Source organism: Sinocyclocheilus grahami, unplaced genomic scaffold (genome assembly GCF_001515645.1).
Source record: "Sinocyclocheilus grahami isolate Dianchi unplaced genomic scaffold, SAMN03320097.WGS_v1.1 scaffold10.1, whole genome shotgun sequence".
In the NCBI taxonomy this organism is placed as follows: domain Eukaryota; kingdom Metazoa; phylum Chordata; class Actinopteri; order Cypriniformes; family Cyprinidae; genus Sinocyclocheilus; species Sinocyclocheilus grahami.
The window spans coordinates 217434-234353 of record NW_015505189.1 but is presented as its reverse complement, the minus strand read 5'-3'; the positions used below and the strand labels follow the sequence as shown (position 1 = coordinate 234353).

General features: G+C 35.1%; 1 protein-coding gene across 1 annotated transcript; it reads right to left on the bottom strand.

The window, feature by feature from the left end:
* Positions 1 to 996: 996 nt before the first annotated feature.
* Positions 997 to 1917, bottom strand: LOC107594526 (neuromedin-B-like). Its single transcript, XM_016284610.1, has 3 exons — positions 1703 to 1917; positions 1434 to 1621; positions 997 to 1155 (listed from the first exon to the last, which is right to left on the bottom strand). The coding sequence occupies exons 1-3, from the start codon at positions 1869 to 1871 to the stop codon at positions 1096 to 1098; spliced, it is 417 nt and encodes a 138-aa protein (XP_016140096.1). The 5' UTR covers positions 1872 to 1917; the 3' UTR covers positions 997 to 1095.
* Positions 1918 to 16920: the final 15003 nt, after the last annotated feature.

Genomic DNA, 16920 nt, shown 5'->3' with positions numbered 1-16920 from the left:
GTCTACAAGATAACAAACTTATGTAATTAATTTATATAAGAGAAAAGTATGGTCAACTCATTTTCATGTTGACAAACACAGACTTAAATTTGGCAAAGGTACAAGTATTATACATATTTAGAGCACCAGTAGGTATTTGGTAATTGATATTCAGGTAGTACTTTTTGCACACTATGTTTGTACAAGAATTATATTCTGTTCTTAAGGAAAGACAATAGTAATATGCTAATGAACAATGTATCAGTTTTTACCTTGTGTTATTCATATTATATATACAGTATAGTCTTTCAGTGTTTAAGAACATTTACAACTTAACATTTATTTTGTCATTTATTTTAGTTCTTGGAAATTTTGCATTTTGATGGGTTGTCATTATAACTGTTAGAAATGGCTGAGATTTGTTTGAAAGGAAAATGATCTTCCACCCAGATGAGTGTGCTGCTGAAGTCTTAGATTTGCATTTGTTTGCTGTTCTGTTTGTAAAAATGTAAACTTTCTCAAAGCAGCATTTTTTCTGAGATTATATTGTTGTGCTTTGGTCCACTTTTTAGTTTATGTTGTTTTGCTTTTCAAATCCATGTCTTGAATTTCTTTCTGATGTTTTCTGATAAATACAATATATTATAGTGTTTAAAGTTTGCAGTTTTCATAAAAAAAATGTGGTTACCATCTGAATACCTAATTCTACAATGAAATCCCACTGAAATCACCAAGCGTAACAATTCTCTAAATCCTAACCATTCACTCACCTGCTTGGGGTTAAAAAATAAATAAATATATAGGCTAAGTACATTTAAAAAAATACTTCCACAGAGTATAGAAATTTAGATAACAAAAATGGACACTTTTAACATTGTAGTTTCATGCAGGAGCAACTGACTTCACTAATTAATCCTTTATTTAGTACAAATTATTGAAAAAAACAAAACATTTCTGGACATCTTCTAAAAATAAATATACAAGTATAACTTCTTGCATTTCTTGTGACATGGAGGTGGTTAAAAGTTTTAGTTAAGAAACAAATTACAGTTGATGAAAAAGCAATTACAAATTTCATGTGAATTAAAACACTTCGAAGATCTCAGCCGATGGCAGTCATCCTTTTTTATTGTCTTGGATGTAGCTGTCTAATATCTTCATTAATATTGCAGTCCCCTAGAACGACCAAAAACAGTTCATAAATCAATTGTCGATTATATTCAATCATTGATTATGTTATTGATAACATTATATTGATTAAGTAGTCTATAGCCTATACAGTTGATAATGCAGAATTGTGCTAATTATATTTTAAGCCAAACAAACACATGAATTTAAAAAACATTTTTTATGAAAACTATTTACAACAGAAGAATATTCTCTCTCATTTTCATTTCAGACCAGAGTAGAAACTATACTTCAAAATGAACAGAAAATCCAGACTCGGTTCTTACCGGAACTTTAGGGCGGATCTCCTGAGAGGCGAGGTGTGTTTGAAGCGCGATCCTCAGCATCTCCTGGTAGAGGTCCGCGGGCTCGACCTGCTGGGGATTCAGTGCAGCCGCGATGGCTTTCATCGTGGAGTCATCCTCGGTCGGCAAGTGTTCGCTGTCCACAACACTTTTCTTCCCCATAAAATGACCTTAAGTGCCAAATCACATTTCTGTTCTAGGTAAAAGTCACGTTATATGTAGCACAATAATAAGTCGTGTGTGCATCTCACCTGTTGCCCATAAATTTCCTCTCGGGTTAACTTTGATCTTTGCAACTTTGTTTCTTAGTTCAGACAAGTCAAGGCTCACCGAGGACGCTATCGAAACGTAAAAAGAGAACAGCACAAGATATGTGAGGAATCCACAGTGACAAAAACTGGGTACACTTAAACTGGACATTTCTAAACGCTGTAGGTGGCTCGCTCTATCTCTCTCTCTCTCTCAGCGCGCGTACATCTATTACGACTGGAGGCGTCAGATCTTGGTTTTATATCGCGCGGATGGGAGGGCTGGATGGGGTGTCGTGTAGTAATGATCCAGCGAACAGTAACAGTCATGTGTGACGTTGTCGATCACTGCAAATGAACCTATGGAAAAGTAAGTATCACTTGCCAACACGTGCCGAGTCAAATTTCCCTGAGCTGCAGCGCTCAGTTCAGCACCATGGACAACACTCACATCACACGCTGCGGCAGCGGAGGAAATGCTATGACATTGGGCTTCCTAAAGGAGTTCACATGATTTGAACAGTGTCATTAGTAAGTCAATTAAAAGACCATTTATCCAGCCTTGTAGGTTTTTATTATTTTTTATTATAATTTCCTAATAACTCTTCATTCTCAGTCTGTTTAATGTCCAAAACAATGCCACATAGAAATCATATTTTAATACATGAATAATTAATTAATTAATTAAATGGTCATGTTGTACATGCTATTTTTGATCGAGTTCCTGTGATACTAACAATACAAATTAGTTAATTGCTGTTTGTGAACAATACAGGTGATCAGTTCTTTTATGATCCACACTGAAAAAAAATGGTGTAGAAACAATTTTCACTCAGAAATAGTAAATTTCACACTTAATTACAATGAAACAGCAAGAATTTAAGAAAGATTTTAGAAATACTTATTTTACACTGTCTTGTCACATGTTACATTACATGCAACTAACCCTAAACCAAACACTGGCTCCATTAAGTACATGTTGTTAATTAATGTTAATCATTACTTATGTGTGTAATTACACTGTAACAGGGACACCTTAAAATAAAGTGTAACCAAAGACTGAAATTGTATTTTCCTGTAAAACATTCACTAATTACCTTTTTTTATTATTAATCACAACTTCAAAAAAATCATTGTTTACTCTGCATTGATATGTTTGGTAAATACAAAAAGGTCAGGTTCAAAGGTCCTGTTTTATGAGTCAAATCACACAATATAGTAAATTGCCAGTACTTGCAGTTATGACATTATGAAATTGACTCTAATGCCTTCTAAACACCCCAATGCTCTAAATCATATTATGCTTTGCATTCTTTATTTTTGATACTTTGCATTCGTTTTTAGATGCATACTCATTTAGAGTCAATGGCATGCCTTACTCTCAGAACAATTCTTGCTTAAACATTATACAAGTAAGGAAATCAGCTTTGAGAAAAGAAAGATTTGTATCAGCTTGTCCTCATCTTGCTTTTTCCCCTCTCATGGAAATCAATGGGTCTCCCTGTGGGGGGTGTTTCCTTCACAGTTTCCAGGTGGGGCAGGAAGGGTAGGGTGAAGACTCGGAGTAAACTTACGAAAGGCTGAAGGTGAAAATGCAATCCATTACCACTAGTGACACCTCTTTTCCCAATGGCCTGACATGCTGAGACCCTAATGGTGTGACTCCAGTGAACAAGCATTCGACACGACTCTACAGTCTGAAGCAAATGGGCCAGTGACTCACAAGGGACATGGCATGCCATAAAACTCAGATGTGTGGAATCAGATGATGGCTGATTAATGCTGAGAGTTTAAAGGTGCTAACCTTCCCCTGCTTCACAACTTTCTTTACGAAAACCCACATAAGAACTAAGCTGCATTTAGTTAGTAGAGTGCAGAGAGAGTGTAAACCTCAAACTGTCTTGACTCTCACCCGTCATTTTAACATTTAAACACCTTTTAAAGTGTGAAAGCAAAATGTAGAATGATTCATGTTTTGTGACGCTGAATGTGATAAACACAATCTAATTATCACTTTGGATTGGTGCTTGATCTTTTCTTAATAAGATGCCAGGGAGAGAATATGTAGGCTTGTGTTTTGACGTGATAAATTGAAGCAACAGAGGCAGAACAAATCATTATTAGAGAAATGTTTTTAAACAGCTAAACGGCAAAAAAAAAGAAATTGAGAAAAATGTTAGACTAATAACATGAAAGGTTCTGACCTACAAAGTAGAAATATGTCACACCATACAATTGTCACCTCAGAAAACTGCATCATTTAAATGTAATTGATAACGCAACCTTTTAAGAGAGAAGCAATTTTTTTTTAGTTCAGTACACTGGAATAATAGCCATTTATGGGTGACATGGTGGCTCAGCGGGTATCACTGTCACCTCACACCTCCCTGGGACCAGTCCTGGATGATCCAGGAGAATTTCTGTGTAACCTGCACTTTTACTCTGTGTCAGAGTGGTTTGCCTCCGGGTGTTTCGGTTTCCCCCAAATCCAAAGGCATGCATCATGGTGAATTGGTTTATGGCCTGAGATGCTGGGATAGGCTCCAGCATCCCTGTGACCATACATAGGAAAAGCGATGGGACTATTTATTAGTGTTCACCAACTGCTATAAAATATTACGTTACTTTGCCATCACAGTACACAGATTTTAAAAACCCATACATTCATTTAAAAAAATGCCTCATATTTACATATTTACATTAAATTAAATAATGGGCTATAATTATACTTATCTGCTTGATAAATTGTTGTTTCTATGGGGAAATCATTTTTTTATGTGTTCACCATTTAGAAACTTGTCTTGTGCTACCATTGACTTTAAAAAGTGTGTCTTCTGCTTTATGATTTAATTGTCACTAGGTGGGTCATTCAACCCATTCAGCCATAGATAATGTGAAATAAATGCAAATCAGCTTCTGCACTGGATTACTCTCTGAGCATGATGTATATAGTTAATGACATTCCCTAGTGAAGCAAGAGATGTGCTTCACACTTTTATTCATAGATTCTTAATTGTGCTGACATTTTCTCACTTTTTTTATTGTGAGAATGTAGGTTCAAAATTTGGATTTGAATTGTGTTAGGGGGACAAAAATAGAAATTTATTAAATTATTTTGTACAAATGCAAAAAAAATGCATTGCTGTTATTTCAGAAGTAATCAGTGTTGATTTATATTTATTGTTTTGTGTGAGGAGTCCTTTTACTGCTCATCATGGTTGCAAAAAAGCTCACCCTGTTTTTTAGTGTTTCACATATTACAGGTTAATAGAGAGTGTTTTAACCGGTTGCCCACGAAAGTACCAAAATGTGAAATGTGAGGGCAAGAAAAGTCGCTTTAAATCAGTATCTGTTTATACCATGTAAATCCTATCCCACCTGTGAAAACAGAACATACCTCTTCCATTTAATATGTGTTCAAATGTTTTTAAGTCTCATCTCAAAAGTGAACGTTTTTAACAGTGCCCAAAAATGGAGACACACATCCATTTCTCTTTTTTATTCAGAAAAAAGTCCCATTTTGAGATATTTAAACACGTTCACAATTGTTGCTACTTACACTCAATTTTGTACAACTGTGTACTTTTGTACACTCAAAGTAATTTTGAGCCATATTATTTTGCTTGTTTGAATTTTTGAATAAGGAAAATTCAAACAATAATTAATCACAATATTTTCATCTTTATCAGTCTGTGCTCACCCTAACAATGCTGAGTAAATATTGCCATACTCAAAATATTTCTCTTTGTTATCATGAAATGCTGTTCTAATTTCCTGTAGAGATGTTATACTATGAAGGAAATTATTATGATTGTCAAGCACAAACAATTAGGTGAGACTGACTTATGAATTATGAGTAGGTAATTAGTCTTAGTGAGTAGCGTGAGTAATCTCTGGAACAACAGGTCCGGGCAATTTTTTAACATCTGTCATTGTTTACTGGTGATTGAAAGTTATTTGTACATTATTGTCTTTACAAAGATACCGTCGTCAGTTTCAGTTTCACAACAACATCAACTGATCTAACAAGAATACTGCAGAGTGTAGGTTTGCTCTAAAGAAACACCTTGATGGACGTTTGACAAATATTTATCACTTTAATTGCTTGACTGGTTCCCATGACTGCATGGGTACATCTGTGAGGCCCGCTTAGCTTATCAAAATAATATTTGACACTCCATATGTTACGCTAATAGATAACAGCTAAGGAACACGAGGGTTCACGCAATTGTCAGTGTATATTGTTTAACTAGTAGTCATATTGCCACTCGCATTATCACAAAAGAGGATCAACTTTTGAAAAAGAAAAAGAAAAAAAAGAACACACTTTGCTCCAGTTATTATCCTTCCTGATTCCTGAAACAGTTTTGTATACCCTCCTTCTGAATCAGGCAGACTTCAAAGAAATATGACGACATGCTGCCTGCTCCTAAGGACTGAATCAGTTGTCTTTATAACTGAGGATGGTCTCATGCAAGCAGAACTTTGTTTCTTTTTTTCCAATATGAAGATTTGATGAAGCATATCAGTCTTTGTATTATGTACATCTGACTACAGAATAAGCAGCTGGATTACCCATACCCAGATGAGTCTTAGTAGGAGTTTCCACCTCACACCATGGAGAATGCATAACTCTATTGCACTGTTTTCATTACTTGCTACATCATTAAACCCTTTGACAACATACACCTGCTCTGGGGCATTGTGACTCACATTCAGCCAGACAGAAGGACAACTTTGACTGCGTCATTCGCTTATCAAAATAATATTTGACACTCCATATGTTACGCTAATAGATAACAGCTAAGGAACACGAGGGTTCACGCAATTGTCAGTGTATATTGTTTAACTAGTAGTCATATTGCCACTCGCATTATCACAAAAGAGGATCAACTTTTGAAAAAAAAAAAAGAAACAAAAAAGAACACACTTTGCTCCAGTTATTATCCTTCCTGATTCCTGAAACAGTTTTGTATACCCTCCTTCTGAATCAGGCAGACTTCAAAGAAATATGACGACATGCTGCCTGCTCCTAAGGACTGAATCAGTTGTCTTTATAACTGAGGATGGTCTCATGCAAGCAGAACTTTGTTTCTTTTTTTCCAATATGAAGATTTGATGAAGCATATCAGTCTTTGTATTATGTACATCTGACTACAGAATAAGCAGCTGGATTACCCATACCCAGATGAGTCTTAGTAGGAGTTTCCACCTCACACCATGGAGAATGCATAACTCTATTGCACTGTTTGCATTACTTGCCACATCATTAAACCCTTTGACAACATACACCTGCTCTGGGGCATTGTGACTCACATTCAGCCAGACAGAAGGACAACTTTGACTGCGTCATTCGCTAATCGTGTCATTCTCTGAATGTCAGTTGATGGGATATTGCCGGTCAGTTATTAATGGCAGGTTAAACACATTATAGCTACTCAACCCCCATGTTTTGAACAAATCACAAATCATTTATATGATTAAAAAAAATCTAATGTGATGACCCCCATTTTATTTCTTTACATTTTAAATAACTCCCTCACACAAGTGAACATTTGGCATGTTAAATTCATGAGATTAAATATGCATTTCACTGTCAGGAAAAATGAGTTTTCCTCTGTGTGGATGTAGTTTAGTTTAGTTTAGTTTAGTTTAGTTTAGTTTAGTTTCTTATATAGCACATTTCTACTGCCTTCAAATCAGCCCAAAGTGCTGTACAAGAAAACCAAACACATACAATAACAAACACAACATCTTAAAAAGAAAACAAACATTATGTCTCTCCTAAATCAGATTCAAATGCCATAATATAAAAATGCTTCTTCAAAGCCGTTTTAAAAGCGAACACAGAGGTGGCAGTGCGAATGTCTAGAGGTAGATTATTCCACAGCAGAGGACCGACAATCGAAAAGGCCCGATCACCTTTTCACTTAAGTCGGGACCGCGGTACCTGGAGCAATCGTTTGTCAGCAGATCTCAAGTTCTTAACAGGTTTATGTAAAGTAACAAGATCTGACAAATACAAATGTGCAATATCATTTAAAATTGTGAAAATTATTACTAAGGCCTTAAAATCGATCCGATATCAACTAACAGGTAACCAATGCAAGGATGCTAAAATTTGAGTTATTCTATCCCTCTTTCTCCTACCAGTCAATAGTCTGGCAGCAGCATTTTGAACAAGCTTATATAGCACATTTTTACTGCCTTCAAATCAGCCCAAAGTGCTGTACAATGCATTCAAGAAAACCAAACACATACAATAACAAACACAACATCTTAAAAAGAAAACAAACATTATGTCTCTCCTAAATCAGATTCAAATGCCATAATATAAAAATGCTTCTTCAAAGCCGTTTTAAAAGCGAACACAGAGGTGGCAGTGCGAATGTCTAGAGGTAGATTATTCCACAGCAGAGGACCGACAATCGAAAAGGCCCGATCACCTTTTCACTTAAGTCGGGACCGCGGTACCTGGAGCAATCGTTTGTCAGCAGATCTCAAGTTCTTAACAGGTTTATGTAAAGTAACAAGATCTGACAAATACAAATGTGCAATATCATTTAAAATTGTGAAAATTATTACTAAGGCCTTAAAATCGATCCGATATCAACTAACAGGTAACCAATGCAAGGATGCTAAAATTTGAGTTATTCTATCCCTCTTTCTCCTACCAGTCAATAGTCTGGCAGCAGCATTTTGAACAAGCTGTAATCGATTAATGACTGAGAAATTCCTAAATACATAACATTACAATAATCCAATCTAGATTATATAAAAGCATGGATGACTGTCTCCAAATTTCTAGATGAGAGCATTGGTTTAATCTTAGATATTAACCTTAAGTAGTAGAAACTAGTTTTCACCACAGTATTAACTTGTTTTACAAAATGCTAAAATTTGAGTTATTCTATCCCTCTTTCTCCTACCAGTCAATAGTCTGGCAGCAGCATTTTGAACAAGCTGTAATCGATTAATGACTGAGAAATTCCTAAATACATAACATTACAATAATCCAATCTAGATTATATAAAAGCATGGATGACTGTCTCCAAATTTCTAGATGAGACCATTGGTTTAATCTTAGATATTCACCACAGTATTAACTTGTTTTACAAAAAGTTTTACATCTGTTTTGCTCTCATTTAAATGGAGAAAATTCTTAGCCATCTAGGATTTCACCTCCTCGAGACACTTGACAATTGTAGCACAGGACTTATCAACTAGGTGTAATGGGACATACAATTGAGTATCGTCTGTGTAACAGTGGTATGCAATCTCATGTTTCCTAAAAATACTCCCCAAAGATAACATATATAAAGAAAACAGAATTGGACTTAATATGGACCCTTGTGGGAGCCCACACGATAGAGGAACTGAAGGAGAAGAATGATTACCCATTGTAACAGATACAGACCTATTAGAGAGATAAGAAGAAAACCATTGTAAAACAATACCACTAATTCCAACCTCCTGCTGTAAACAATCTAACAAAATTCTATGGTGGATTGTATCGAAGGCGGCAGTTAAAACGAGCAGAATTAGAATAGCAGAGTTAACAGAATCCAAAGTGAGCAAGAGGTCATTTGACACTTTAAGAAGAGCCGTTTCGGTGCAATGACGAGCCCTAAATCCTGATTGAAAACAGTCATGAATATTATGGTCTGATAAGAATGCAGACAATTGGAGAGAGACAATCTTTTCCAACACTTTCGACAAAAAAGGCAATGTGGAGCTAGGTCGAAAATTACTAAAATCAGATGGTTCGAGATTTGGCTTCTTCAGAAATGGCTGAATCACTGAATGCTTAAGGCAGGAAGGGATAACGCCAGCATACTGTTGTTAAATGTAGCCTACTGTTGTTAAATGTATTGACAGCAGATGGTAGAAATACAACAACGGAGGCTGATTTGAGAAGTGTGTGTTGGTTGTATTGATTGTGTATCGATTATGAAAGTGATAATGTACAGCCAGCAGGTCTTTATCACAAAATAAACATTGAATACTCACCCTGAATGGGTTTATTTTACGATAATGATCTCCTGACTGTAGCCTACAGTAGCTTATTACAGGGCTATATGAAATATTAATGCTATCACAATGTAAGTTGAATTATAATTTTTACTGTATGTAAGAAAAAGTTCTTTACCATATAAAACAGAAGGCCTAGCACGAACACTTCAGTAATATTACGGTAATGATAAGGACTACTGATTCTCTATAATTGATAACTGAGACATAAGATGACGCCAGTTGCGTTTGTATAGCCTACAAAATGAAAGTAGTGCCGTATATACAGTTGCCTTTTACAGTTGCTAGTGTTGTTATTTGTATTTTATATCGCTAATTGAGAATATACAGTAGGTTACAATTAACTAAACCAGTCCTACATAATGTTCATCGCGGAAACTTGAATTATTAAACATGACCACAGAACCTTTGATCTAACCTGTAATCTTTCAAAAAGCATTATCATATAATTAGCCAGTCGTGATTTCATTCAAGAATGTTTAGCCTTTTCTCTTGTTGAGATGCACAGCGCGAAGGCTGCGAGATTGCTATCTGAATGTCAGAGCAACACACAGTTCACACACGGTCTGCAGTGCCAGATTATAGCCTACAGTGACAGTTACCACAGTGACGACATAGACACACTGGCTGCCTCCAACTTTTTGTGGAAAAGAGATTAAAGTTGTTAAAATGCCAGCGCTATTGTGACATTTCAGAAGCTTTGGATGCTTCAAATACAATTCCCTATTTAGTGCAAAAATGACATCCTGTGAGTCATCATGATTATCATCATGAAAACGATGACAGCATAATAGACTAGCATGGGTTTTCCTCGAATATATCAACCTGACATTTTAATATTTAATGGTTAAAGGTGTACTTTGCTCGGATCTTTTAAAAGCACGTTGTTTACGCATTAAAACAGAACCACAGAACACATCTATCATTCTCTGCATTTGAATTGTAATTAATGAGTTACTTTGCCCATTCATACTCTCAATCTCGGACCTAATAATCGATATAAGCGGTTGCATAGTAATGCTCGGTAAAAATAACTTTGATAACGTTTCAGTCGCGTGTGTTAATGTTTGAAAATGAAGATGCGGTACTATAAAACTGGTGCAGACTGCAGAGAAGTGGGAAAAGAGAAAAGAAAGTGAGCAAGGGTAAGTAATGGATTTTGAAAATATATTGTTGAAATGTTGCTGCATCGTGCTGTGCCCGCTTTGAAGACATGCTGTGCCAATGTAACAGTAATGAACATGAATGGTAGGCCTATTGTTGTCTTGGGCACTTCAAAATACGCAAATAATACTTATTCTTCTAATTCTTCTAAATAATTCTTCTAATTCTGCATCTTATTATCCAAATGGTTTCGATTTTTGAGAACACACATTATCTTATTTTCTATCGACCAGTTAAATTTTTACAACACTGTGCTTTTGCTGTGTAAAAGGTCAGTCAGATTTTCTCATTGATCTGAACAAAAGCAGCAGACGGGCTGAATTAAAATGCAAGTTCACTCTCTGACAGGAGGTGGCGCTTTACGAACAGCAGAAATACACCGTTACCATTGTTACCCCTTTATATGCAAAACAGTGCGGCACAAGCGCAACTTACACGCGTCTGTCACGGAGGTCAAAGGAAGTCAAACAGTATTTACATGTTTTTAAACAGATTATTTATTCACTTTGGTGTTAATCAAATAACACCAAATATTTAAATATGCCACTTCTTTATTCAGACATTTGTTTACACTTATACATTTTTGCATTTTAATCAAGAATAAAACATGCCAGGCCAGAAAATAGATTATTCTGTATTATTATTGATAATAATAATAATAATAATAATAAAAATGTTCTAATAATAATATATTATTCACTTTCATTTTCATAATCCAGGTGTTCTTGCTTTATTAAAGCATTCATCTCACTAAATGTTCATACATTTTTCTGAAAGCAGTCACACTTTTAAATAGTTTTTAAAGTTTGAAAGAATTGTTAAAAGTGCTTAATAAGTAAATATATCTTCATATTTATGTATTGAAAGATAAATACTGATACTGATTAAGACAGTTTGGTAATTTTTTACAGCAGGGTTATTATAGTTAACTAAAATTAAAAACATTGAAAAACATTTTTATTAATTGAAATAAAATTACGTTTTTACTTAAACTATTTTATTTTAGCTAGTTGACAAGGCAACACTTCCCATTTTCATTTAGTTTATCTTGATATTCTGAAAAACACTAACACTAAAACTGAAATAAAATGTAATAAATATAGACTATATATTAAAAATCAACAAAACTAATAAAAACAACAAAAACAAACAATAAAATTACTAAAAATGTAACTAAAATGAAAATGACAGCATGAAATATAAAAATAATTTAAAATATTAACAAAAACTATAATAGTACCTGAATGATACTAAAACAACGTTGCTTTGGGATGCATTGAGGGTTGGGGGTGGTTATCGGGGGGAGCTCTTTTGAAAATTTGCGGGCCCCCAAAATGCTAGGGCTGGTCCTGCTCAGTCTGGATCCATTCTGAACTAACCCTCCACTTTGTATCTTATCCCATGTAGCTCATCAGTATGTGAGCAGGCAATTATGCATAAGTACATGGGTGCTATAATTAGGCTCCCACATAGGCATTTGCAGAACCTCAAGCTAGAATATATATTCATTCATTCAACTAATTTATCACAATCAAAGGATATGGCAATGTCTTATCACCAATATGTGAGACTATGTTAATGCATTCATTACACTTCACACTCTTTTCAGATCCTGTCTAGATTTTTGAATGTTTCATTTTGTATTCATAATGTTTTCTTCATATGTGTCAGTGTTTGCCCACACAGAACAAGAGACACTTAGAAGACAGATCTAGTTTTAACTTTGATTATCTGCATTAACATCTTTTACTATATGTTCATTCACCACCCCCATATTACCAAGAGCAGAGGCAAAACAGACCTGAGACTGGTCTGTACTTAATTTCATTTGAATATTTTTTTCTTTAATATTTCGTGTTTTGAGGGGGATTTTGTTTCATGTTACTAAACAATATTTGTCCATAATCTAAATTATGGACAATTTCTATGTTAAATGTAATAAATAAATAAAATAAAAAACACACATTTAATACTATTTTTCAAAGAAAGCAGCACTTGTGTGAAAAATGGAGCAAAAGTACTTAAAGGTACCATAGAATTCATTGATACAATATTTTAAATTGCTGTCTGATATCTACATGGAAGGTATGTGGCTTAGTTAAGGGCAAAAAATCTAAAGAAACTGTTTTATATGTCCATTTACAACCCTAGGACTTGTCCCTAGAATGAAATGGTCTGTTTTTACCTTATTTGGAAGGGTCATGAATAATAATGTTGAGCTCTGCTCTTATTGGCTGTTTCACAGTGCAGCTCATTTCAGTAGCTCACACAGCAGGAAGGAAACACAGGGAAAATATGTATTACAATACTTTCTCTCGCAGTTATATCGTTGGGTAATTATACTATAAATAAAATGCGGGCATTAGGGAGCCACTATTAATATGCGGGGCACTGAAACTGCTTTCGAATGCAGCTTTTTGCTTTCACTTTCGAGATTTGCAATCGCACATGATCTGTGTAAGCTACAGCAGCAGTACTTACCACACATTTTACAAGATCAGATGCTTGTCAGTGGTGCTCAGGATCTGTAAATCATTCGCCATCATCCTCAGTCATCTCTCCTTACTCTGTTTATGTGGTAAGTGAAATCTTATGTACTGTAATGTAACAGGCTAGCAAGCAGCTAACATGTCCCTTTAGTGGCTCGCGTTATTTTTTTTTAACGTGCGTTTTTTTTTTTTCGTGCCTTTTTTAATAGAGACACCAACCCATCCCTGCACAGCCTGGAACATAACATTTATTTCCATGATCTGCCATTTTCGCTATTATCCTCGCTTGTTTCTTCACAATACCTGCAGAACTTCTGATGATTCGGCTGTGCAGGTTCGGCTGGCGGCTGGCGTAGAACATGGGCGGGTATATGCAAATGTTGGGGCTGTAACTATTAGTGATCCCGACTGTAACGTCACAGTCGGTGTTATGTTCTGCATGCACGAGATTTACATAAGGAGGAAACAATGGTATTTGAGGCTCACGGTATGTCATTTCCATGTACAGAACTGTTATTATTCAACTATGCCAAGGTAAATACAGTTTTCCATTCTATGGCACCTTTAAAACTGCATTACGTAAGATTTGCCTCTTTGTCGCCATCTCCATTTAAAACCTGCAATTGCAGTTATTTGAGGAATTATCTTCTTTACGTGGGTTGTGCATCGGCATGGCTCCTCAGTGCGAGGAGCATGGCTGTCAGTAAATGCACCAGTGTGAATATTCATGTCCAAAATAAGACGTTTCACCCGAAAATGCCATCTGAACAAGAAAGTAACATGCCTACCAGTTTTGTTCTGACCACCTGAAAAAATTTTTTTTTAATAAATCGCGCTACCAATGGTGATTAAATCCAATATAATCAAACGATCGCAAAGTTAATTCAGATCAAGGCAAGCAGTGCAAATTATTATTATTGTTATACTTTGTTCTCAAATTGTTAATGTTAACAACATCAACATTGTGTGACAATGTGTATTTAGTGTGTATTAGTGCTATCTGTAGATTTCAATTTAATCTAATTGTCATACTATTCGAATGTCATTGAAAGAAATTGTTCTTTTAACCACAAAAAAAAAAATTTTATGTTCCTCAGAACTCGTAAAAAAAAAAAAATGACCAATTTAATTATTCCAGCTGATGTAAGAAGAAGCTACAAATGATCGGCCACCTGCAGCATCCACACGATATAGCCTACTGGCCGGGACTCCTTCTGTCAGGGATCCGGGTAGAGGGATGAGGTGAGGACTCAGTACTGCAGAAGAATGGGCTTTTTATTAAAATAAAACAAAACAAACAACAGAAACTACCCCGTGGGGGAAAAACAGGCTGGTCTTTCCTAATTCTGATACATGCAATGACTATCCATTATGACATGTAGGCATTTTTATATTTATGTAGCCTACACAATAATAATCTTTTACATTGCAGTCCTTTAATTTTTAATATTTGGCATGTTTGTGTGCTGCTGTACGTCCCCGTGTGTGTAATAAGCAGAGTGTACGCGCGCTGTGGACCCGCCTATACTAACGCGCTCTTTAAATAACAAAAAAACTACTGCGCCATTGACTTTAGGCCAGGTTTTTGTTGGTCAATGGCGCATTCTATTTCAGTTGCCTCAAAATAGCAACGGGCCAGCAATGCACTTCAACACATCTCTTTTCAGACCAGCACGCCCATGGGCGCACAAATGGGAGCAAATGCTTTTGCTATTTAAACAACGTGGCGCAAAACGTGAAAATGAGCAATGCACTTCAACACATCTCTGTTCAGACCAGCACGCCCATGGGCGCACAAATGGGCGCAAATGCTTTTGCTATTTAAATAACGTGGCGCAAAACGTGAAAATGACAACTGCATCGGGCTGAAACTAGCAAAAAACACAAGCGTCGTGCCTGGTGTATGATAGGGCCCACTGACGCAAAGACGAACGACCCCAACCACTCAAATTTTAAAGTCGCCATGAAATCAAAATTTACAATTTTTATTTTTATATGTAATATTGTAGTGTCTATTATAAATTATTTATCTGTGCACTTCATTATTTAAAAAAAAAAAAATTATTGAACGCTTACCGTTGTGAATGGGGCTAAAGGAGATAGTTTTGAGCACTGATTGGTTATGTACTTGCTCAATAACTGATTTTGGATCATTTTTAACCAAAAAAAGTTGCATAATGCAGCTTTAAAATCTACTAAATGTAGTGCCACCTGGTCGAAAAATATATATTATTTATAATTTATTGTATTTATATTATATTAATATATTATATTATTGAATATGATTTGTGTGTGTATATATATACTGTATATATATTATTAGGTTTTGCATTGGGATATATAATTACAGATTATCAAAGCCAAAGTTTAGTGTTTTTTTTGTTTGTTTTTTTAAGTGTCAGATTCTACATCATGATTACAGTCAAACGAGAAGACAGAGAAAGCATATATAGCAAGTGCCGCAAAATTCACCAAGTTTCATACCATTCTGATGAAGTAAACAAATAAAAAAATAAACTTTTTTTTCTGCCTAAAATGACTGAACAACACCAGAGGATTTTGGTCATTAATATCAGGTTCTGGGGCCCATTGTGATGTAGGCCTACGTCATGACTGTCACGGTGATAAAGCCTGTTAAAACAATAGCTTTACTATAGCTGTAAACAAGCTTGTCTCATAAACAAGGTGTTAATTCCATTTTGTGACCACCAGTGTTCATACATGAGATGTAACATATGACATTAAATTAACACATTTTCCTTTTAAGTAATAAGACATACTATGTACTCTTTGGATGGTTTCCTTTTCCTTTTCATCTAAACCAAAGGCAAATTTACAGACTGATCACCTGCATGTTAGTTCAAATGATCCAGTAATGCAATGTGAGATAATATATCTGAGATAAGATTGGAAGACACAATAGACAAAATAAAAATTTCAAATGTCAACTCAACATTATTTAAATAATGTTATCTTCAGTTTCTGCGTTTCCATTATGTCTCTTGTGTCAAGCTCAGGTCAGCCATAGATATTCTCTTGTTTCTCCCCCTCTTGTTGTGTAAAACCCATATAACTTTCTTCTGTGGAACACAAACTATTTGAGAATATGTAAAATTTTAATGGACAACATTCAATAGCTTACAGTGTTTCTTAAAGTTAAATATTATAATTCAAATTAAATTTTCCATTTTCAGGATATGTATTATGCATGTTAATCCACAACCAAATGGAAATAATATGCTCTCATACAATAAAAGGTCATTTATAACAAACTAAATTCATACTTTTTTATAATTACTGTTTACAAACAGCTAGTCAGCCAACAGCACTGTACTTCCTTTAGAAATAAACAAAGAGGTAATACAAAGTTTGTAGTGCTACAGCTCCACTTGACATTTTCACACACATTTAGACAATGCCCTTTCAAAAACCTCTGAGGATTACAGAATGAATTCTATTAAAAGCACTGCAACAGAAGGTTAGGTAATGATTCTGGATTTACATATTTCATTTGAAATGTTGCATTTATCAAAATAA